This window comes from Echiichthys vipera (genome assembly GCF_963691815.1).
Source record: "Echiichthys vipera genome assembly, chromosome: 23".
Taxonomy (NCBI): Eukaryota; Metazoa; Chordata; class Actinopteri; order Perciformes; family Trachinidae; genus Echiichthys; species Echiichthys vipera.
Window position 1 is genome coordinate 10,420,108 of NC_139848.1, and position 22,793 is coordinate 10,442,900.

Sequence of the window (22,793 nt, forward strand, 5' to 3'; positions counted from 1 at the left end):
GTTTACACATTAAAGGTTTGCGCTGAAATTAGGCAGCATTTTAACTCCCAGAGACCATTTAAACAAGCTTAGACTGGCTGAAACGTTAAAGACAAACCACTTTTCTACACGCAGTAAAAAGCCACACAAAACATTTTCCAATGCTTTAAAGAAGCATTAATACCATCATCAATACTATGTGCTATGAATGTTAGAAGTTAAAGGCCGGCACACTTTTGCTAGACAACCATCACTATCAACAGAAGTCCACCACTGACACGAAGGTACACTCTGCTAAACCAGAACTGCATGAACAATATAACTGTATGCCATTTAAAATGATGAGAGGACATGTTTTCCCACCCTGTCACTGTCCATACAGAGATAAGATTTGGCAACACGTTCTGAAGAAAACAGGCTGTTTTCAATCCATTTATGACAAATCCCCCCTTCACATGAGTCCCTCTTTACCTGAAGGACTTAGAGATGCTATCACAAAACTATCAGAACTGCAAATCGGTTTAAAGATAGAACCCTTCTGACTTTCCACATTGACTGTATTTTTGAAGAAGTGAGCTGGGAAGCGCTGTCTCTTTTAATACCGGGCAATATACTAAATCCCTGACAGGTGCCTCCAGTTCTGCCCGAGATGTAAAACTGGTAAAGGGACGTTGCTACACATGTTCTGGGCCTGTCCATGTCTAAATCCATATTGGAAGTCTATACTCAAGGTGCTTAATGATGACGTCAGGAATAACCATCCCCGCAGAGCCAAGAGGAACCCGACTGGGCCCTTATCACGGCCAGCAAATGCATATCATTTGACTGAAAAGATGAACAACCACCTCTTCTGGGGAACCACCTACATCTGCTGGATGGACCGATGAGTTAATAGCACGTACGCCACATGAAAAGATAAAAGCCTGGAGAGTTACATACTCCTCGTATATTCAAATTACGTTTGAACTCAACTGTAGTGTGAGTTGTTTAATTTCTATTTTCATCCCGCTCTTTCAACTAAATGAAAATAAATTGACTGCCTTCTCTGCTGCTGTCCTTGTATTTATTTATATATTTTTGTCTTCTGTTTCTATTGATCCCTTTTCCATCTGATTAGGTACATACTCTCAAGGAGGTGACCTGAAAGGGAAGTGTGTGTGCAAGGAAGGGTGGGATGATCTGGCTTATATGTAGTACATCCTTTTATTATGTTGTTCGTTCTTGTTGTAAAATCAATTGGGGTTGCAAAACTAGTGGAACCCAGCTAGTTTAACTTCTGTCTCATCACGTCATGTACATATCATGGTGCACGGTAGCCTACATCAACAGTAGTATACAGTGTAGCATCAGGAATGAGATCACAGAGTACACGACATGGTTAATCTCTTCTTTAAACACCCAGGGTGGAGGTATTTTACTTGTTAGATAGGACGTCAAACCCTGTGTGCTTCAGCTCTCAGTGTGGTAACAGACTTATGCTACAGCAAACACAACCTGACACCTGTTCAACTTAAGCTCAATAGATAGGGAGGGACTGCGTAGACACTGGAGTACCGTGCATCTGCCAAAGTTGATATAACAAGGAAAATGTGACGCGCTTCTTCATTTGTTTACATGTAGAGGACTTTGATACACCGCATGGTTAGATACAACAACAAAGTGCCTTATAGAAAGGTAAAAAAAGGAAATGGATGCAGATTCATTCGATTGAAACACAAACCCATCTACTATCATCACAATGGGAGCACCTGCAAGCAAAACTTTTAGAGATAACCCCACAGATCTGCCTGTAAGCGTCAAATGCATGCTCCTCCTCCCTCCTCCCCTCTTTTCTCCTCCTAGCTCCTTCATTAGGAGCAGGAAGAAGAAATTGCGTGTAAATGAGTCTGCCGCGGCTCTGCGGTCGTCAAAGCTGAGCCCGGCGTGGGCTAATTGGCTCCCAAGAAAGCTGGGTGGGTGGCAGCGGGGAGAGAGCTCCGGCATGGCATCGTGCTATCTCACACACACACAAACACACACACACACACACACATCCACACACACACACACACACACACACACACACACACACACACACACACACACACACACACACACACACACACACACACACACACACACACACACACACACACAGGGTCTCATCTCCCCCGCCCTCCCTTCTTGTCACATCTGACAAGAGAAGCAGGAGAACAGAAGATAAAACGCCATCCGGGCTCTGTGGGTTTATTGGCGGTTTCTGGAGCTGCATTATGCATATTATCAGTGAAACATTTTGCTGTCAAGGTTGTTTTTACACTTTGTGGACTGATGGTGTTCGTCTCACTGTCTCGCTGTGCTGTTGTAGCAATGCATAAGCCTTGTTATTAAAGCTGCAGCAAGTGGCTCGATTACACTTTCATTCATTCTACTCAGTCCGACTATTCTCGTTCCATTCTAGGAAGGATTGCAAACATCGTGGGTCACATAACAACAAATCTGCTTCAGTTGGATCCGAACAGGACAGTTCAGACTGAAAGTGTCCTGCCGAGCTTGTGTTACTGTCCTGTATTTGCCAAATATCAGACTTTCCCTTTAACTAAAGTAGAGTCAGTTGAGTTAGGAATCCCTTACATTGTAAACTGATGTTAAAAGCATTTTTTTACTTTAGTTTACTATCTTATTCTTAAAGTGATAGTGAACCCCCTCATCTGGGAATTGTCCCATAAAATGCTATTTTACCACCACTGACCCAATAACCCCTGCGATAGTCCAGGGTGTACCCCGCCTCACACCCAATGTCAGCTGGGATCGGCTCCAGTCCCCCCCCCCCGCGACCCCGATAGGGACAACCCAATAACACACACACACACACACACACACACACACACACACACACACACACACACACACACACACACACACACACACACACACACACACACACACACACACACACACACACACACACACACACACACACACACACACACACACACACATACACACGCACACACACACGCACACACACACACACACACACACACGCACACACACACACACACACACACACACACACACACACACACACACACACTCTGATATGGGTAAAGTAGAAGTCTGTGTCATGTTTGAGTAATGCTAATGTTTTACAGAGCGTGCTACTCTGCGGCTATCACTCTGTCATCGTGTTGCGTCGACAGGGAACAGCGGCAGGTGTTGGGGACTGGATAAGAGAAATGAAAGATGTTTTTTATAAATCAGCCTGCTTTGTGCTAAAAAAAAAAGAGTAGAATTTCCAGCATGTTCTATTTAATATCTAAACGATGCTACCGGGACACTAACCATGACTTTAATCTCATATTCTCTAAACAGACAACATTAGGGACCAAACTGGACTAACCTATTATCTCTTTATAACTCAGCCCATTAATGATGGGCAGATATACCAGGATGATGGTGTTATTACTGTTCTTTCTGCATCCTGAGTCCATTAACTTCTCCCTTTGAAATATGTTTTATTTGTGTGGCTTACTTAATGATGTTACCTTAAGCAAGAAGCTCCTTGTAGAAACATGTCAGTGGAGAACGGCGTGTGATGCTAACAGCTGGTTAATTACAGGATTCTCACACGCTCTCTGCCCACTAAACACGTTCTTATTTACAATGGGATTGGCTGGCTTTCTTCCTAACAGCCGGTAACAGTTTTAGAGAAGGTGTTTAACGAGTGATCATCAACTGTTACCTAATAAATGTTAATTTTCAGCTTCAAATAGGACGCTGTAGGTAGAAGGGAAGGAGGCTTTGGACAGAGACGACACGATCAGTGTATTGAATCTATGGTGTTGTAAACTGCAACAAAACTGTTTAGATGTGAGCATCAGCTGCAGTAATGTAAAATATGGTATAACAGTAAAGGGCCCATATTGTAAAAAGTGAGATTTGCCATGCCTTTTTTTTTTGTTTTTATTATAAAGCAGGTCAAAGTGTGCATACTGTGAAAGTATCAAAATGTTCACACAGCCCGTATTCAGAAACTGCGTCTTTAAACGAGCTGAGGACTTCTGCATGGTAGTTATGTCACAACTTTACTATATTTAGGTAGAAAGTGCAGCTACAGTAACGTTACAGTCATTCCCTGGATGCAATGACGGTGCAGAGATGGCGAGACGGGGCTTTTCCTTGAGGGGGTCTTACAGAGACAGGCACGGAAATGCAGCGCTTCACACAGAGGGTAAATACTGGTATATTAAGACAGACAGTTCTCTGTGTGTAGACAGAAAAAGAATGGTTTGAATATTAACGCATGTCAACAACCAAAAGTACAAATATGAACTTGAAAATGAGCAGAATATGGGACCTTTAACCTCAGAAAACACAACAAAATGAGCATAACACTATTCTGAAATGATTAAATGATATGGTATTGAATTTAAAGATAAAATAGTTACTGATCAATAATAACATTTGCCATTTATGTGACAAAATTAAAGGCAACACCACAGGATTCTCTAATTTGCAATGAACAAACCTCTAAAAACACAGCTTAATCAACTTAACACACAAACGACAGCGAAGAAGGTCAGAGCTCCCCTGCGTCTCTACCAGCGTTTCCTTATCAGAACAGGAAGTGCGCGAAATGTTTGAAACAACACGGACTGAACTCAGGAAGGGGCTCCGATTTCCAAATCCAAAGGTCCCCGTCCTTCAGCCGCTTCGCTCCAACCATTCTCCAGGTTGCTCTCGTAATTTTAACCCAAGTGGTTGACGTGTGCCAACAAATCGAATTCCAATTCTTAATTTCAACCTCAATCAAGACTGATTCATTATTGAAGCACTGGGTTTTCTTCACTCCCGCGTGTCTCTCTCTAGAGAGCGTCGAAATCGAAGCAGAACAATTATGTGTGTGTGTAATGACACTGACTGCAAATCAGATCCCTGTTTACCGCGATCACTACTGCTACATCGACCTCATTCATCTCTTCCTCTGCTCATTTCTGCAGCTCATTTGCCAGCACTGCCATGTTTCATTTATGAGTGAGAGCAGACACGCCGTGGTTAGCAAGTGAGACCACTGCGGGACTACAGAGACGTGATTTCAGATGTCGAAAATAGACATTACCTGAAAAGATGTTCAGTGCAGAGAAATGTCCGGTTTACAAGTGGAAAGTCTATTCTCTGCAGGCTAAATGAACGTTTATTCACAGAAGTATGTGGGGTCATGATGGAGCTCTGTGTACATGCTACGTGCGTCTTTCTTCTCTGCACACCAATGTTGAGGTGATGAGCTACACTGCAGCAAAGCGTGTCCTCTTTACATTTGCATCTGTCGAGCACTGATGTGCATTCACTGCAGAGGAGGAAGAAGCATCAGTTGAATATAGCAGCAGGGTTGGGACATGTTTTCTAAGGGCGCACTCTCACTTTCTGTTTGTACCATGCCCCGTGCTTTAGTTTACTTGTCCCCCCTCCCTCTCCCCCGCGCCCCAGGCCCGTTTATACTCACACTACCTGGGCCTCAGTGAATGCTTCTTGCTGCCTATACGTCATCACGCCTTAACACGTCACACGCACTGATCGACGTCATCGCGATGCGTCACTTTGTTTTCAAATCTTTCCATAGACCTCAGAGTTTTTGTGCGTCTTGTCGACTGTTTTTGAATATTTTCATCGATCAAATCTGCAGTAAACACTCCACCTCCGCATCACACCAACGTGAACCTTTCCCCGCCATTGTTTAAATGTCCGCGCATGGTCCCTCCTTCTTCTTTCTATGTCCGAACAGGAGCACATAAAATGACGTTAGAACCGCCGTAGGCCTTGTGCTCGTACTCGTGCTTGTGCTCGTACTCGTGCTTGTGCTCGTGCTTGTACACTTGCGCACGCTCGTGCTCGTACACGTGCAAAGGTGCTTTACAAAAGCCCACCTCTCCAAAACGGTCTGTGGTCGGCAAGCGTACCGCTCCAAGGCGCTGGTCAAACGAACTAGACTTTAGCTGTGAAACTTGCTTGGGCACGGTACGGATGGACATTGTGAGTGTGCCCTAAGACAAGACTCATCAAAACTCATCATCTCAAGCACCACCTGACAGATGTTAGTTCATGTTTGAGATATCTGACACACCTTCTTCTCTAAATGTCCCCCAGTCTGTCAAACGTCTGAATATATTCTTTGAAATGAAATCCAATCTCACAAATTGAAATAACACCATGAAGCGTAACCTGAATTAGATCTATAAAGCGAATCACTTCTATCCCAAATTAGATTCAAAGAGTGTTTTAAAAGTCAGAGAAACGGCCCTTTTTTCCTTTCCTCTTCTCGGAGACAAACTCAGAATGAGTCATCGTATCCGCGGAGAGAAAAAAACACAACGCAACCGACTCAGAGTTCTGCCTCTGGAGGAAACAAAACTTCAAGGTTGAGTTCACACTCTTGGCAGCGCCAATGTTTTATGTTGCTTTCTTAACTGAGAGAAATAGTCATTTGAAGTGGAAGCGGTGGGAGGTTTAGGAGTGGAGTGTAGACTGTCAGAGCAGCATGTTCGCATCAGTTGTCCTTCGTGTTGTCTTTTGTTTTAAGTGCTGCTGTTTCAGGCTGCCGGGTATCACATTGATCAACAGGGTGTCACAGTAATTAAAAAACCTGTCCTTCAACTGACAAACCAAACAGCAGGCATATGTCTTTGAATTTTTTTTTGTGTAGATGAGTTTGACCGGAAATGTAAAAAAGTTTCCGGTGAGCCAGGGGAGCCGTTATCAAAGGAGTGTTACTCACTGAAAGCAGCGATGGCCAGGATGATTGTGATCACAATGGACACCCACGACACCCACAGAGCTTTCTTGCGGTAACTCTGTGCTTCATGAGGCTTCAGGCGCATGCTGCTCTCCAGAAGACCTGCAGGCGACAACGAAGGGCACAGTGACACACAATATACGGATCATTCTTTTATTGCTTTTAAGTTCAGTTTCCACATTTAAAAAAATGCATGTATTATTGTAAATGGATGAGAATCAAACGGACTTATATGAGTTATTGTATATTTCTGGAATACATAGAATTAGCATGCGCATGCGCACAATGACAATGCTATCATCCTGGTGTTTATCGCTTAATGTTCATTTGCTAATTAGCACTTCACACAAAGTACAGCTGAGACAGATGGGAGTGTGATACGTTAATGATTCAGTCCTAAAAGCATTGGGCAAATAGAAAATTTTGATTGGAAAGTGATTGCAATTCATCCTGAGGAGAACATGAGTGTCTGGACCAAAGTTCATGGCAATCCATCCAAAAGCTGTCAATACATTTCACATTTAAAATCACAAACTTCAACTCATGGTGGTCCTTTTTTGTAAGGAGTCTCAAGCCAAAAGTGTCCCAAGGTAAAGTCAAATTTGATTTACAGTATATAGCACATTTATAAATGGCTGAGCCGCGCCAAATAAACAACAAAGTGCAAAGTGTGGTAAACATTGGAATGAAGATAGTTGAAAAATGATGAGAACATTTAAAAGGAAAACTAAGCGCTGACACTTAAAGGAGACACTAATCGAAGGCAAGGGGAAAAGGTGGGTCTTTAAAAGGGACTTCAAAATAATAAGAGATTGCGCTGCACCGATGTTTTAATATGTTACACTTTAATCTTCAAAGTGCAACATATTATTTCCCTTATTTTCAGGTTCATACTTTGGGTTTCTACTTCTACTACTGCTTCAAAGTTCAAAAAACGTTTTTCTCCTATTGTCTATCTGAATATACCTGTATCTGCCCATTGAGTCTAAAACGCTCAATTTTAGTGTCTTTCTCTTTAAGTCCCCATCCCGAAAAAGCCCCATCTGCTCTGATTGGTCTTCCACATCTGCACTGTCATTGCAGTCGGGGAATGACTATAACGGAACGTTCTACCTGCATACATTATAGTTGTGACATCACAACCATACAGAAGTCCTGACGGCTCGTTTAAAGGCACAGTTTCTGAATACGGCCAGTGTGCATTTCTCTGTGAAGTGAGGATTTTGATACTTTTGCATTATTTATAAAGCACGTCCTCCTGCTTTATCATAAAAAAGGGCATGGAAATCACACTTCTTACATTATGGGACCTTTAAACATAACTTGTTTTCCCGCAGTAGTTCTGTCCTCTAGACCCCCCCCCCCCAAAAAAAAAATAAATAAATAAATAAATTGCGTCTTTCACACTTTCCAGGCAGCTAGTTTCCACTTTTTGCACCTTGCACGTTGGTGTGACAATGAACTTGCAGAGGTGAGAAATGACTTTACTTTATCGTATATTCATTTAGCTAACGCTTTTATCCAAAGCAACTTACAATAAGTGCATTCAACCAGGAAGATACAACCCAAAAAGAATCATGAGAGTACATAAAACTTATAAAAACTGCACTGAGTGCTACAACTATTTCATTTAATATCCGTTTTTATTGATTTATGTAACACGGTGCAGTATGAACAGGTGAGTTTTCAATCTGCATTTTCAGAAATGTGCTTCGGTTACTTATTCAAATGAACATCATGTTTTTTGATTTAGTCGGTTACAGGATTGTTGTGTAGCAGCCGGATATAATAAGAGCAGGGTGTTCTGATAAATCCAAAACATTCTAATAATAAAATACAATCAAAGATGGATCTGAAAAACACATCCTTGCTATTACAGTTACTGGTTTCAAGATATTGCCTAAATGAACAGGACAGAACTGTATCTTTAGGGGAATATCTGTTTACTTGGGAGTGTGCAGTGTAGGAAAACCATAAAAGCACACTTTCTACTTTGCCATATGTAAGATGTAAGACACCTGTCACTGTTCAAAGTCTCGCTTGTGGCACTGCACTGATTTATTCACAAAACCTGCAATCACAGCAGTATTTTAAGTCTGATGTCTGACAGAATACTCTGTGGTTCATTTCTACCCAGCTCTGTACATAATGTATCCTACTGACCATAACTGAGGTGTCAGACATCAGTTACATCACCTCTCCCCCACAGACATCTTATTTCCTTGGAACATTTGGGGGGAAAAGATTGCAACCTTTTCAGTACACTGTGAGGGCATACAAGTGTCAGCAGATTCCCATCGTATCACAGTAAAACATACATTGGATTACTCTCCATGGCTTTACGCACAGTGTGCGCTCTGGCCACGGGGCATCCAGTGAAGCCCAAACTTCCACATATTTCACACCGCCTACCTCCGTCCTCTATGCTGTCTGTTATCTTCATCTCCTGGTCCATCTTTAAACCCTGTGCCTGACTTTCTGCGCCGGGCCCCTGCTGCTGCTGCTGCTGCTGCTGCTGCTCCTGCTGCTGGGTGTCCGCCTGCTCGCACTGGCCGTTCACCGCCGTGGGGTCTATTACCAGCGGGTCCGGGACGGCGGTTGACTCTGTCGCTGTGGAGTCCGTCATCTTCTCGGCAGGTTGCGGTTCCAATGAGGCACTCGGAAAATGTCACACCTGGGCGAGAAGTGCAGGCTTTCGACTGGGGGGTGACACCCGGAGACAGAGAGGGAGACAGGGAGGGAGGGAGGGAGGGAGACTCCGTGCAGGGCTGCAAGTCCAGTAGCGCCAAATTACACGAGAGGCGAAACAAAACCGGAAATTAGGAGACGCGAACTTCAAAACAAACGCCTACTGTATTTGTCACCTAAACAAAAAAATATTTTTATTCATACAGACAGAAGCCTGCACCTAATGATTTAGGGGTGTCTGTGTGCAGCTATTTATTTGTAAAGGTTGTAGCGGGGATGCTCCGTCTGCGCAAACGATAGATACAAAAAAAAAAACACTTACAACGGGCTCCTGTTCGCGACGTGGTGGAAAAGCTACACCTGGACTCTAATTACTTAAGCCCTGTGGGGTTCACGAGACCTGTGCTCGCGCAGGAGTCGACCGAAACCGGCGTTGTGCCGCGCGCTCTGCGCTCCACGAGAAAAACAAAAACATCTGTCCCGAGCGAGTTGCGCGAGCCGGAGGATGCAGACAGACCCTTTACTCACCTGTCACGTGCGCTGCTTGAGAGGGAATAGTGGTAATACATTAGGAACAGCAGTTTGTCCGCGTGAGCTGCAACCGGTCACATAGATTTCATACAAATGTTATATTTTATGCTAATGTTTTCGGTTGGAATAATGATCACACTACCTTGGGAATACAGTCCCAGGCCTATTTGATAAGCATGCAGACCATTCTGCAGTGGCGTGCACGGGGTTGGCTAAAGTGTCCTCATGGGGGCCAACATGCATGCTAAATTGCCCTCTAAGAGCTGAAACGCCTATTAAAGTGCTCTCTAGGAGCCAAAACATGATCCAAAGTATCCTCGTGGGGGCCAAAATGCATGCTAATGTTTCTTCTAGGGGCCGAAATGCGTGCTAAAGAGTCCTCATGGGGGGCCAAAATGCATGCTAAAATGCCCTCTAGGAGCCCAAACTCATGCTGAAGCATCCTCATAGGGGCCGAAATGCATGCTAAAGTTCCTTCTAGGAGCCCAAATGCATGCTGAATTGTCCTCATGGGGGCCGAAATGCATGCTAAAGTGCCCTCTAGGAGCCGAAACGCGTGCTAAAGTGTCCTCATGGGGGCCAAAATGCATGCTAAAGTGCCTTCTAGGAGCTGAAACGCATGCTGAAGTGTCCTCATGGGGGCCAAAATGCATGCTAAAGTACCTTCTAAGAGCAGAAACGCGTGCTTAAGTGCCCTCTTGGCCGAAATGTGTGCTAAAGTGTCTTCATGGGGGCCAATATACATGCTAAATTTCCTTTTAGGGGCCAAAATGCGTGCTAAAGTGTCCTGTTGGAGGCCAAATTGCATGCTAAAGTTCCTTCTAGAGGCCGAAATGCGTGCTAAATGCGTGCTAAAGTGTCCTCATGGGGTCCAAAATGCATGCTAAAGTTCCTTCTAGAAGCCGAAACGCGTGCTAAAGTGTCCTCATGGGGGCCAAAATGCATGCTAAAGTGCCTTCTAGGAGCTGAAACACATGCTGAAGTGTCCTCATGGGGGCCAAAATGCATGCTAAAGTACCTTCTAAGAGCAGAAACGCGTGCTAAAGTGCCCTCTTGGCCGAAATGTGTGCTAAAGTGTCTTCATGGGGGCCAATATACATGCTAAATTTCCTTTTAGGGGCCAAAATGCGTGCTAAAGTGTCCTGTTGGAGGCCAAATTGCATGCTAAAGTTCCTTCTAGAGGCCGAAATGCGTGCTAAATGCGTGCTAAAGTGTCCTCATGGGGTCCAAAATGCATGCTAAAGTTCCTTCTAGAAGCCAAAACGCATGCGGAAGTGTCCTCATGGGGGCCAAAATGCATGCTAAAGTTCCTTCTAGAAGCCAAAACGCATGCTGAAGTGTCCTCATGGGGGCCAAAATGCATGCTAAAGTGCCTTCTAGAAGCCAAAACGCATGCGGAAGTGTCCTCATGGGGGCCAAAATGCATGCTAAAGTGTCTTCTAGAAGCCAAAACGCATGCGGAAGTGTCCTCATGGGGGCCAAAATGCATGCTAAAGTTCCTTATAGAAGCCAAAACGCATGCTGAAGTGCCCCCATGGGGGCCAAAATGCATGCTAAATTTACTTATAGGAGCTGAAACATGTGCTAAAGTTCCTCCATGGAGCCAAAACGTGTGCTAAAGTGTCCTCTTTAGTGGCGAGAACACTCTATATGTGCCCTTTTTTTCTGCCCCTGACCTTCAAAAGGTCTGTGCACGCCATTGTCATTAAAACAGGGAACTGACATGGGTCAGGTGAACTCGCAGGGGAAGACGCAAATGTGTAGACTATTTGCTATTTATTTGACTATTTGAACTATTAATGAACTTCACATTTCCCTTGTTTTGCTAGATCACTTTGGGTGGAGGGAGTTTTCACTGCCGAGCTTGGATTGTTCTTGGTCTCTGCCTCCATTTAGTGGTAGAAAGAGAGTAATGCAGGCCAGAGGATGCGCCACCATGGGGTGCCACATTGGAAATGTCTGATGCTCAGCCCATGTGAGGCCAAATCTGATGGTATGCTTTGAATGAAGATAATAAAGACGTGTTTGAAATGCATTAGGAGGCCACATGTTTAATGAATTACAGTTTCAGCTGTGGTCGGGTCCTTTTAAAATGTTGATCTTAATGTCTTTGTCCCCAGGAATTCAGCCATTATGTAGAGGCCATGTGACAAATAATAGGGAGATATTTTACCATCAACATGAACAAATGCTGAAAGCACAGTATTAAAAAATACACTTGGTGCGGGTAGAGCGCAGAGACACAGATGGTACGGTAATATTACTGATGTTGTTTTTATGGCTACAGATTTTAGAATTTATAAAACTAATGACAGTATATATGAGTAATGGTCTTGTACTTATATAGCGCCTTTCTAGTCATCTGACTACTCAAGGCGCTTCACAGTGCTTGTCACATTCACCCATTCACACAGACATTCACACTGATGGCAGTGGACATCTACATACCATCTAATCTGATCTAACTTTACACACCACATTTACACATCCATGCGCAGCACGGGGAGCAATTCGGGGTTCAGTGTCTTGCCCAAGGACACTTTGACATGTGGACCGGGGCGAGATGGGGATCGAACCACCAATCTCTAGAACAGAGGACGACCCACTCTCCCACCAAGCCACAGCCGCCCAAGTAATAGTGATAAAAGCAGCAGGAGGCGTCATGCAGGACCACGGCAGAGACCTGAGAGACGACAAAGCACAAACAACTCTGGGGAAGAAGTGAATTAGTAACATGCATTGATGAGACATGAATGATACAGACAGAGAGGAGAGAAGCTCTGAGGATCAGGAACAATTGCAATAATGTAAACACAGAAAGGCAAATCTATGAGAAAATGTAATTTACTCATTCTTAACTTTCACTATTATTGTAGTAGCAGTCTAAATCAGCTTAGGCCCCATCACTGATGGCTGTTTGCACCGCCGACCACAGGTGGCGCTGTCCGGAAACAGGGTAACCGGTTTCACCAGCCTCAGCTGCTCATCTCGTCCTTCCGGTGCCCCCGTCGCCCCGCTCCCTCCCCGATGCTAACACCGTCGGGCTTGGCTGTGGGAGCGTAATGGCGGTGCACCGGGGACCCTCTACGAAATGGCTCTTCACCCGGGAGCAGCTCGAAAACACGCCGTCTCGACGCGGCGGAATAGAGGCCGACAGGGAGCTCTCTTACCGGCAGCAGGCGGCCAACTTAATCCAAGATATAGGCCAGAGACTCAACGTGTATCCTTTCTGGAGAAGGCTAGCTGGCCCACAGACGGGTTAGCTCCAGTTAGCATTAGCTATTGTTTTGTCTCTTCTGACTTCAGAGTCTATTGTTAGCTTTGTGTCAAACGGTATCAGCGATTCATGGTTACTGACACTGGTTTTATGTTTAATTATAACGGAACACTACGCTAAACACGGGCTATTACCTCTTTTTATGTTTAAACCAATGATTTGATTGTGCGATTGCAGGGTGCACGTTTTGCTAACTCGAAGCTAGCTCGATGCTAATGTGTCAAGGCTCATGCACCAAAGCTGTTACAGTCAGTTTATATGAACCGTACATCGTCCACGCTTTACGCCTTAACCGTGCCCCCAGGTCTCAACTGATTATCAACACCGCTATAGTATATATGCACAGGTTTTATATGATCCACTCCTTCAGCAAATTCCATAGAAACGTAAGTACCACTGCAGTGTTGGCTGATCCCATAATTACTGTGGTGCCCACTGTGAAGACTGACTGAGGTTTCTCTCTCTCTCTCTCTGTGTAGGTCATTTCTCAGACTACGTTGTTCCTGGCAGCAAAAGTTGAAGAGCAGCCCAGAAAGCTGGAGCATGTCATTAAAATAGCCCATGCCTGCATTAACCCACAAGAGCCTGCCCTAGACACTAAGAGCAACGTAAGTCATCTAAGGCTAAGGGACGGTGACTGACTAAAGTGGCACTGGGAGGATTTGGAGAGAATCTTCCTGTCTTAAGAAAGCACGATTGGTTTTGTGTTCAAGCTGAAACACCAGCGCGTTAATGCTGTCTTATATATAATAGGCCATTTTTAATACGTGGACAAGCAATTAAAAGAGTCACCTATTAAAAGACGGGGAATATTGTGTCCACAAGGTTTAACAGACCAAATGAAAATAATTTGTCGCCTTGGTACAATGAGGGATACAAAGTGGACGTCACATGCTTTGTCTGCCTTATTAAAACTGTTGACACAAGAGAAAGGACAAAGAGAATTTGGTGAACTTGTATTCAAAGTGTTCTTTATAGAGCTTACGTTCCTCCTTGGTTGACAGGACTCTTCCCTAAATCTGCATCCTCAGTCGGACTCACACGTAGTTGTATTTTATTGACATAGTGATTTGAATCCCTCATTGCTACGGGCTGCAACGTTACAGTTGTGGTGTTCCATACAGATGTGTCCCCTGCTTTCCCCTTTGCCTGCTTTGTACGAGCTGTGCGTTTATGATGCCATCCTCTTCATAAAGAACAGAAACAATGCATGATTTAAACCAATTTTCCTAAAGGATTTTTCACCATTTATTTGAAGTTCTTAAATTGAAAGCCTGTCAGCGCTTATATTTTGTAGGAGCGCTGATAAGGGACGTTTGAAAGCAGTTTTAAAATTGTCCGCGGGTCGATCTTTTTCAGGCATTCCAGCAGCAGACACAAGAGCTTGTAGCACTGGAAACTATAGTGCTGCAAACGCTGGGTGAGTGCTATTAAAGCCTAATATATTTTATTGTGTTCTGTGTGTTGAATTGCTTTACTGGCTTCAACAGTCAGCCATCGCAGCAGCATTATTCCTGTGGTGCAAACAACAAAAGTACACTAATGTAATTTAACTACTACACGGGCATGTTGACACTGGATATGAAGTGTTCCTAGATGTCTCACGCAAGCCCCTGATCGTCTTCGTTCCACATCTTTGTTGCAGGTTTTGAAATAACAGTTGATCATCCACACACAGATGTTGTGAGGTGTTCCCAGCTAGTGCGAGGTATATCCTTCTTTCACTTTGTAACAACCATTAATTCTCTCTAAAGTAAACGCTGTACACTGCCTTCTGTTTTCAACAACAGTGTTGTGCCATGGTTTAGTTAAAGTGCTGCTGTTTCTTAGATTGGGTACTAAGCTTTTAACCTTTACAGTTACATGACTTATACTATACTATTAATGCTACTTTAAAAAAAAATGCTTTTTCAAAGTATAAACACAGTTCTAAACTGAAATTTCTTCTTCTTTTACAGCAAGCAAGGATTTGGCACAGACTTCCTATTTCATGGCTACCAACAGGTTATTATCCTGTTCCCATTATTGCACTGTAATGGCACACTATAGCTTCCTGTCCTGCAGGGCCCCCCTTCCTGTGTCCAACGCCCTGTTTGCGCCTGGATGCCGGGAACCCCCAGTGTGGGGAAGTACCGGCCCGGCTGCTGTGTGCGGTGTATTGTACAAGGGCTCTGTGTTGGCACATAGGGGTTGAATGCACTATGTGGAGTGTAGTGGTGCTGTCTACCTCTCAAGGTTGTTTGGTACGGAGTGCATATGTCTAAAAAGAAACTGAAACGGTAGCCTGAATATAGATTGCCACTAAAGATTCTTAAACTTATAGAGTGCTTTGGTAAGTATAGTTCACAGTTCTTTTTGACATTTTTTTTGCACATTTTTCATCCTAAAAGAGCTAACAATGAAACGCCAAACTATACTGCAAACTGAATGCTTGTTCTGTGTGGTAGTGCCGTTTTCATGGCCATCTCAGAAATGTAGTTCTATAATGCATGCGTAACGTATCTTTTAAAGAGGGAACATGGTGTTCGAAATGATCTAAAGATTTGCGACACAATGATTTTTGACTTAATATACACTTGGCTCCTAATTTGGACATTACTGTGCTGGTGTATTTACAAACTGACCTCTGAGGTGTTAGATTTTGCTTGTTTATGCTTAAAGAATGAAGTGTAAGTTAAAGTGTAGTGACTGTAATAACTAACTAATGAAAGTATTAAAAAATAATGTTCTAGAGAAATGTTCATAATGTAGCGGTGGATCACCAAGACTGGGTGACATCACAGAAGTCAAAGAATAGGGCTGCACGGTGTGAGGAAAATGTGAGGCAACAGTCGTTAAATGTTGCCATAACGATATACCTTAAGATAAATAAACTTATTTAAAAGGTCGGCCTTTCTGCTGCGCTTAGTATACTGCAAAAAAAAATGACAAATTGCTTGTTCAATGAACAAAGGCAATTATTTCCAACATAATTTTATTAAACAATTTAAGGTTGAATATGGAGAATGAGCAGAACACCGCCTTCTAGTGTCTTGAGATCGTAGTCGCAACACCAAACTATATTTAAAAGCAGGTGGGTTGCCAGGTTGGTCAGACCCGGTCCAGTAGCCTACAGGAGACCGGAGTCTGTTTGATCTGTTTGAACCCGTCCCCTCCGACAAATCACAACATAAAAACAAGGTTTAGTGAGGTTTGACTGACAGTTAGCGTTAGCCGTTACAGCTAAGTACACATGAAAGTGATGTTAGTGATCAAGGAGAAACGTAGCCATTTGGGCGTGTGTTTTAATGCCGTTGAACTCCTTTATCTCAGTGAATGCTTGGCCCATATTGAATCTGGTTTTTGCCCGTCTTTGGTCACTCAGCTAGTGAGACAAATAACGCGATAAAAAGCCATTTGTTGTGCAGCCCTATCAAAAATGAGGAGGATTAACATGTGGCACTATTACATGTATAGTATAGTTATTTGAGATTACGTCCGGTGACTAAATAGCCGATTAATGATATTTTGAGATAGTCGTTTTGCGTCGACACCTGTACTCACAAGACAGATTAATAGAGACTACCTGCAGCTGTGTCAGTGTGGTTGCTGCAGAGCCACGTTAGCAATCTCCCTCGCGTAAGTTTCTCCATTCTACGGGCAGACGTCGGCGCCGCGTAGCAAGCCTTCAACCAGTCCGACTAGCTAACTGCTCAAAAACGACTATATGGGCGTCCCTACTCTTGAAGAGTTAAACATTTAAGCAAGTACACGTAAGTGAGGGTACCGTGAAGCCTTTTAGGAGCCGTCAACACAACGACTTATTGTTTAAAAAATGTTTTTCCTTGCATATTCATAACTATTCTGCAAGTTATAGCCACAGACTGAACAGAGACTATGCAGACAATACCAGCATCAAATACATGTTCATTTAAGTTCAGCAACTTTGTCTCTCTTTTGGCATTATTATTAAATAGTTGTATTCTATCAGATTTTGCATTTTTGAGAAATCGGTCAACCACTACATATGAAGCACAGCTGACTCAAGTTACCTGCTTTTTCTAATGACACGTTCCTTTGGTGTTTTTGAGTCACATGAGTTCTGATATAAGCTATGTAATCATTTTTGCATAGGCTTTATATATATATATATATATATATATATATATATATATATATATATATATATATATATATATATATATATATACAATCTAGATAACTCCATCTATATTGAACTTTTACACAGCCCTTTTCTTCCTGCAATTTGAATTTGAATTATAGTGTTTAATATGTTTAACATGTTTTACTTTAATAAAAAAAAACTGCAACACACCACATTTTTTTAAGTAAACGGAAGAGAAACCTGCAAGCTCGTGTTTCATTTGCTCTGGAGTGAAGGACTGAAGGAGGGGTGGATCACGCCAGAATGTAGTTATTGAATGTAACCGGTATTCTCCGTCCAGCGCAGCTCTCCGGGGTTCGCGAAACAAATATGAATCGAGATTCTGTTACTGTATTAACTACTTCTTGCCTCAAATGTTTTCTGAAACATTTGGGCATTTCAGCTGTCACTGTGACGCTCAGCGCTATGGTTGGACGTCCCGTTTTGTTGTTCTCGTTGGTCGTAGCTCTTTTCAGTTGGGTCCGTATGCATTCTGGTCTGCTCCATTGATGATGGCCCTTGAAAATTAAAATTAACGGACAGGTTCAGGTCATTTTTGCTTTGCAGCAAACAGCGACGTTGATCTTTCCGTACGTGGAGATTTTACACTTGATAATCACTTCGCGCATTTTCAGCCCATCCTGACTCTTATCACCATGTTGCCATGTTTTCGCTTCAATACACAGGAGCCAGTTTGCAGTGTAGTTTGGGATTCAGGGTGCAGAGAAAATTAACCATAGAAAACTTCTTGCCTAATCATTTGTCTTGGCTACCAACATCAGTGTTTCTCAGTCTTAAAGTTCCCCTGGTTGATGTTGTGAAGTTTCAGTGATGACGTAGTTAAAACGTACTGTCAAGTCATTTTACACTAACACAAATTGTGAGTAGATTTGATTTAATGTGTTGAGATTCCCTGAGATGATTGCTCCCTTAGAGATTGAGAAACACTGTTTTTAATGTTTTACAATGCCCCCCCTTTTTAAAATTCAGATCAAAACACAATAATGTGGCGAAATACAGGTTCAATATGTTATCTCATGAAACATTTAGGGACATTCTAGCAAACATAAGGTTTCATAGATGTTCCCGTACTGCAAGGTAAGGCTGTGTGGATGTGATGTGGGAATACTAGTTTGATTGATTGTCAGTATTGCCTTAAACCTGTGCTATTAATCAGAGTGTATGTCAACGTTGCCCTGTGAAACTGTCTAAATGTACGTTAGAATAAAAGGTTTTGACGGTCAAATCTTTCTCTTTTGTTTCTTTTCTCCTCCTGCAGTTTGCACCTCACTACCTTCTGCCTGCAGTACAGGCCCACGGTCGTGGCGTGTGTCTGCATCCACCTGGCCTGTAAGTGGTCCAACTGGGAGATCCCCGTGTCTACGGACAGCAAACACTGGTGGGAGTACGTGGACCGCACCGTGACATTACAGCTGCTGGACGGTAAGGGCTTCGATCGCTGGTTTATCCATCTCTTGGACTTGTTTGACACGCAGAGAAAGCAAACCCTACTGACAAAACCCCCTCATCACATGTAGCCAATGTATTGCAGTCTTCTTAGCTGTCAGCAGATAGTATCAGAATGTCAGAAACGATCCCGCAGTGTGGGCAGGTGATCACTGGCATCGTTGTCTTTGCTGTTTTCAGAGCTCACACATGAGTTTCTTCAGATCCTGGAGAAGACGCCCAGCAAACTGAAGAGGATACGAAACTGGAGGGTATGTCATTAACAGTTGTCCCGCAACTATATGAGGGCAGGACTGATATCAAGTCAGTATCTCACGTTGAATTTTGTGTCTCGTAGGCTATTCAAGCAGCAAAGAAGCCAAAGAGCGATGGCCCAACGGTGGACAGTGCCTTCCAGGGGACGTCCTTAGATGGCCTTCCTGGTGTCAACAACTCCTTCTTCCCCTCCACCTCTTCAGACTCTTTAGACATGCCCTCCCTTAACAACATTGCAGCCTCCTACGCCTCCTACCAGCCACTTAGCGACCATTCAAAGAGCTGCGGCTACGACCAGTTCTCCGAGCCACACCTTTCAGACTTTGCGCTGGTGAAACACGAACACAAAGGCGCGGGCGGGTCTAGTAGTAAACACCAGCAGCTCACTACGAACGCCGCCACTTTTTCGCGGCCACAGAAAGTCTTGACTCTGGAAAAGTACAGAGAGAAACACGCGGCGGACATGGCCACGCAGAACGGTGTTAAGGACGAGTCGAGCACGGACATGTACGCGCCTCCTCCGGTTCTCTCCTCGCACCACCACAAGAAACGCTCTCAGCCACAGCCCAGCCAGTCGGGTGAGAGCAGGAGAGACAAGAGCAGCTCTAAAAAGGCTCGGCAGCCTCCTTCGTACGCAGAGAACGGCTCCGCCACGAGCGAGGAGCTCAAGATGAGAATCAAAGTTTCATCAGAGCGCCACGGGGGCTCAGAGCAGGGCGGGACCGGAAAAGACAAGCACAAAGAGCACGCCGGCCACCGCCACTCAAAACACGGTCACTCGCACGCTTATTCCCTCAGCGGGAACGGCAGAGGGACAATAGAGAACGCCTCCTTATCTATACGAGCGCCGGACGTGGGCTCCTCCGGCTCGTCCCGTAAGAGGCCTCACTCCGACGCCGGGAACCACAACCACCACCACCACTCGTCCAAGAGCAGCAGGAGCTCCAAAGGCGGCATCAGCTCGTCACACTACGCATCGGAGAGCGGCCAGAGGATGATGGAGCACCACGGCCACGACGGAACCAACGGCATGCTGACGTCCAACGGCCAACACACTGACTACAAAGACACTTTTGACATGCTGGACTCTTTACTAAGTGCCCAAGGAATGAACTTGTAACCCTCGGAGAGTCCACAGTGTTGTCTAGAATAAGGTATTACCATGTTTAATAGAGTTTTAAAAAAAATGAATTTTATTTGTCTTAAGTTATCTGATTTCCGCGTCATCCTCAGTCGTGTCTACACACTGATTACCGATGATTCTCGTTGAGCTGTCAAATGTACAATTATATGCATAGAGCTGTGTACTACTAGCTTGCAACAAAAAAACGAACCATGTTTTTAAGAAGGCGACTGGAATGAGGTTTTAAACGGTCTTAGCGCGAGCTGACTATGATTTTAATGTGCATGTTTTAAGTCACAAAAGGGAAGACGAAGCTAGTGTTCACAGCCACCGCGACAGTTTACAGACAGTTAACGGTTGTTGTTTTTTTGTATGTTAACGACATTTTGTTCCACTGAAAATCTCAGGTCTTGAACTTTTTTGATATAAGAGCGAATCTTCCTCTGTCTGGGTTTATCCCCTTTATCTGTGGAGATGTGTCACCTCGTCCGTTCACGCGGACGACGATGACGACGGCAGAACTTCGGTGTCCGTCTTAGAAAACACGGTCTGCTTACTTTTCAAAGAGTGCATCAATAGTAACGAAAAAAACAACACAAATGTGAGGCAGAACCCATTCGCTGTCTATTTGCTGTCTATTGGGACCTCCAAGGCCGCACCTGAACTTGATGTGCAGACTCATCATAGAGCTACAAATGACGTTTACGTTACAACTGCTGTGAAAGTGCATTTAAGATATAACGGCTAAAATGGCAAAAAACAGGCCTCGTGATTGTACCTCGTCAATCGCTATACAGTATGATAAATGTTATTAACTATCAGAAAATACAGATCTCTAAAATAAGATTGTGTATATAGGACTGTAGTTCAGATTTCAATCTGTTGGTTTATTGCATCAGTGCAGACCTTCCTCCATTCAGTGTATCATGCGATCTAAAGCAGACTCTGTATTGATGAACATATCCTTGATTTGTGTATTGGGAGCCCAAATAAAGGTGTAAAAGCGATTTTTTTTTTTTTTACACATCCCAGGGATTTTCTGTTAAGCGTCTCATGGGAAACTGTTTTTGATTGTTTGGTAAAAGCAAAACTTGTGACAACGGTGGAAGGAGTTACTCATCAAGGTGTTTTTATTCTCTAACTTTTGAAAGGTTTCATTGAAAACGTTGGATCTCATTGTATTTTCTCAATTAATTTGTTCCATAAAATGTTAGCAAATAGTGTTAAATATTGCATGTTCACAGAGCCCATGGTGACATCTTCAAGTTTCATTTGTACCAAAAGTCAAAAACCCAAATATTTTCAGTTGACGAGACTAAAACCAGAAAATTTAAGAAGCTGGAACCGGTGAATTTGTTGCCAACTAATTTTAAGATGACCGTCTTATCGAAAGACAAGAGTTTAACTCAAGGTCCACTTATTAGATTTTTTTCCGGACTTTCAACCGCAGCCTGCTGTCTTCCTCTGTGACATACTGGTGAACAATATTTAAGGGGACACGTGCTCATTTCAGGTTCACACCTTGCATATTTTGGGTTTCTACTCGAACATTTTTTCATGTCTGTATCTTTAAAAAACATTTTTTTCCCCTGTCTGTCTGAATCTACCTGTATTCACCCTCTCTCTGAAACGCTCCGTTTTAGCTCCTGTCTCTTTAAGACCCCCTCCTGAAAAAGCCAAGTCTGCTCTGATTGGTCAGTGTGTTGCTCATCTGCGCTCTGCATCGTCATTGCAGCCGGGGAGTGACTGTAACAGCACTTTCTACCCCTACACCATGATTTTGAGACTTAAACAGTATTTATATAGCCCCTCCTACCTACTTTATATACACATATTTTAAAATAACAGATACATGAAATCTTACTTTTAAACAATATGGGACCTTTAAAATAGTCAAAACAGAGATATCTCCAATACATCTACGCAAAATCCATCTTCCGAGCAAGACGATGAGCGGCTGAGAGCTCCGGCAAAAGCTAGTGAGTGGACCTTAAATTCTGATTTCTTGGTGGCAAGTGCCCACGTTGAATATTAATCAGCTTCTAAGGCAATGTTGAAACAATTAACTCACCTAAACGGACTATTAAAGCAAGTAAAATCATGGTTTGTAATGGTTTGTCAAATACTGACTACGAGTACTTTGGATCGTCTCGACTCAAGCTTCACTCGAGTTGAAAAATGCAGTCCTTGGTGCAAAAATAAAAAATCTTTAAGCCCCTAATTTTGGCCCGAAAGGCACATATAGCATGCAGAAATGAAAAGAACTGCCAAATCATGAAGATGGTTTAATCCCAGCCTCATAACATTGGATTTATTCCCCATTGAATTTAAGCCCTCGCTGCATTTGAAGATAAAACAGTCACCCGCCAAACACAATTCTCATCAAAACAGAAGCCACAATGGTCATTTTCTGCCGCCTCTCCGCTTACATACGGCAGATTGATTCATGGGTTATGTTACAGGCTACTTACTGAACAATGCTGATTCCATTAAATGACCAGCTATGTTGAAAACAGCCATTTTGGAGCTCTAATAGACTGCTGAAGTGATTAGTAGT

At 43.4% G+C, this 22,793-nt stretch overlaps 2 protein-coding genes across 2 annotated transcripts in view; one reads left to right on the forward strand and one right to left on the reverse strand.

Moving 5' to 3' along the window:
• LOC310964850 (transmembrane protein 163a) overlaps positions 1-9,377 on the reverse strand; it is a gene marked incomplete at its 5' end in the record, with an annotated part of 21,700 nt that extends 12,323 nt beyond the window's left edge. Inside the window, 2 exons of the mRNA XM_083938144.1 lie at positions 6,734-6,853; positions 9,164-9,377. Coding sequence (XP_083794270.1) covers positions 6,734-6,853; positions 9,164-9,377 — 334 coding nt within the window. The remainder of the gene's footprint in view (positions 1-6,733; positions 6,854-9,163) is intronic.
• Positions 9,378-13,018: 3,641 nt separating this feature from the next.
• On the forward strand, positions 13,019-21,207 carry LOC310964922 (cyclin-T2-like). The gene is made up of 9 exons (XM_083938247.1): positions 13,019-13,190; positions 13,552-13,633; positions 13,727-13,855; positions 14,607-14,667; positions 14,893-14,955; positions 15,206-15,251; positions 18,671-18,834; positions 19,039-19,109; positions 19,196-21,207. Exons 1-9 carry the CDS (start codon positions 13,033-13,035, stop codon positions 20,231-20,233), a joined length of 1,812 nt encoding a protein of 603 aa, XP_083794373.1. The 5' UTR covers positions 13,019-13,032; the 3' UTR covers positions 20,234-21,207.
• Positions 21,208-22,793: the final 1,586 nt, after the last annotated feature.